The following is a 1,166-nucleotide window of genomic DNA, read 5'->3' as shown; positions in this document are numbered from 1 at the left end:
TAATTTGAAAAGACATATGCACTCCTGTGTTCATTGCAGCATTATTTACAATAGCCAAGATAATGGAAGCAATCAAGTGTCTGTCAATAGATGATTGGATAATGGAGATTTGGTACATATATAATGGAATATTACTCAGCCATTAAAAAAATGAAATCTTACCATTTGTGACAACATGGGTGGACCTGGAAGGTATTATGCTAAGTCAGATAGAGAAAGACAAATACCATAGTGATCTCATTTATATGAATCTAAAGAACGAAATACATGAACAAACAAAGCAGAAACAAACTCATATATACAGATTAGAGATTGATGGTTGCCAGATGTGAAATGGGTTGGGGGTGGGAAAAAAGTGAAGGGATTAAAAAGTACAAATTGGTAGTTACAAAATAGTTGTGGGGATTTAAAATGCAGAATAGAGAATCTAGTCAAAAATGTTGTAATAACTATGTATAGTTTCAGATGAGTATTAAACTCATAGGGTGATCACTTCATAAGTTATATAAATGTCTAATCACTATGTTGTACACCTGAAACTAATATAATATTGTATGTGAACTGAAATTGAAAAAAAATATAGGCACCTTATAAAAAACGTGCAGTGCAGACATTGTCTTCATGGGCCTTGACTCAATAAACGTTTTTTGAGCGAACACCTTGGGGATCAGCTGACAAACTGTCCTTCTCCTCCCTTGGCCAACAGGACCCCAGAGAGATGCCCAGGCAGCTCGAGAATTCATCCTGAAGATGTTCGTGGACCTGAACCCAGACAGTGACAAAATTATCTACTCCCACTTCACATGCGCCACAGACACCGAGAACATCCGCTTTGTCTTCGCTGCCGTCAAGGACACCATCCTCCAGTTGAACCTGAAGGAGTATAATCTGGTCTAATTGTGCCTCCTCGACACTGCCCTTCCCTTCCTTGGTGGGCTATTGAAGCTATACAAGAGGGACTGTATTTCTGTGGAAAACAATTTGCATAATACTAATTTATTGCCGTCCTGGACTCTGTGTGAGTGTGTCCACAGAGTTTGTAGTAAATATTATGATTTTATTTAAACTATTCAGAGGAAAAACAGGCTGAAGTACAGTCCCAGCACATTTCCTCTCTATCTTTTTTTTTAGGCAAAACCTTGTGACTCAATGTATTTTAAATTCTC

The 1,166-nt window shown here is 37.7% G+C and overlaps 1 protein-coding gene across 1 annotated transcript in view; it reads left to right on the top strand.

Moving 5' to 3' along the window:
* The window catches only part of LOC109385746 (guanine nucleotide-binding protein G(q) subunit alpha-like), a 287,243-nt gene extending 286,083 nt beyond the window's left edge, over positions 1–1,160 (top strand). The window contains exon 7 of the mRNA XM_019648287.1: positions 707–1,160. Within this exon, the coding sequence (XP_019503832.1) occupies positions 707–897 (191 nt within the window). The 3' untranslated portion in view covers positions 898–1,160. The remainder of the gene's footprint in view (positions 1–706) is intronic.
* The last annotated feature ends 6 nt before the right edge of the window (positions 1,161–1,166 follow it).

This window comes from Hipposideros armiger, unplaced genomic scaffold, assembly GCF_001890085.2.
Source record: "Hipposideros armiger isolate ML-2016 unplaced genomic scaffold, ASM189008v1 scaffold_124, whole genome shotgun sequence".
Classification (NCBI taxonomy): Eukaryota; Metazoa; Chordata; class Mammalia; order Chiroptera; family Hipposideridae; genus Hipposideros; species Hipposideros armiger.
Note: the sequence above shows the minus strand (reverse complement) of the source record. Positions and strands in the feature narration are given on the sequence as shown.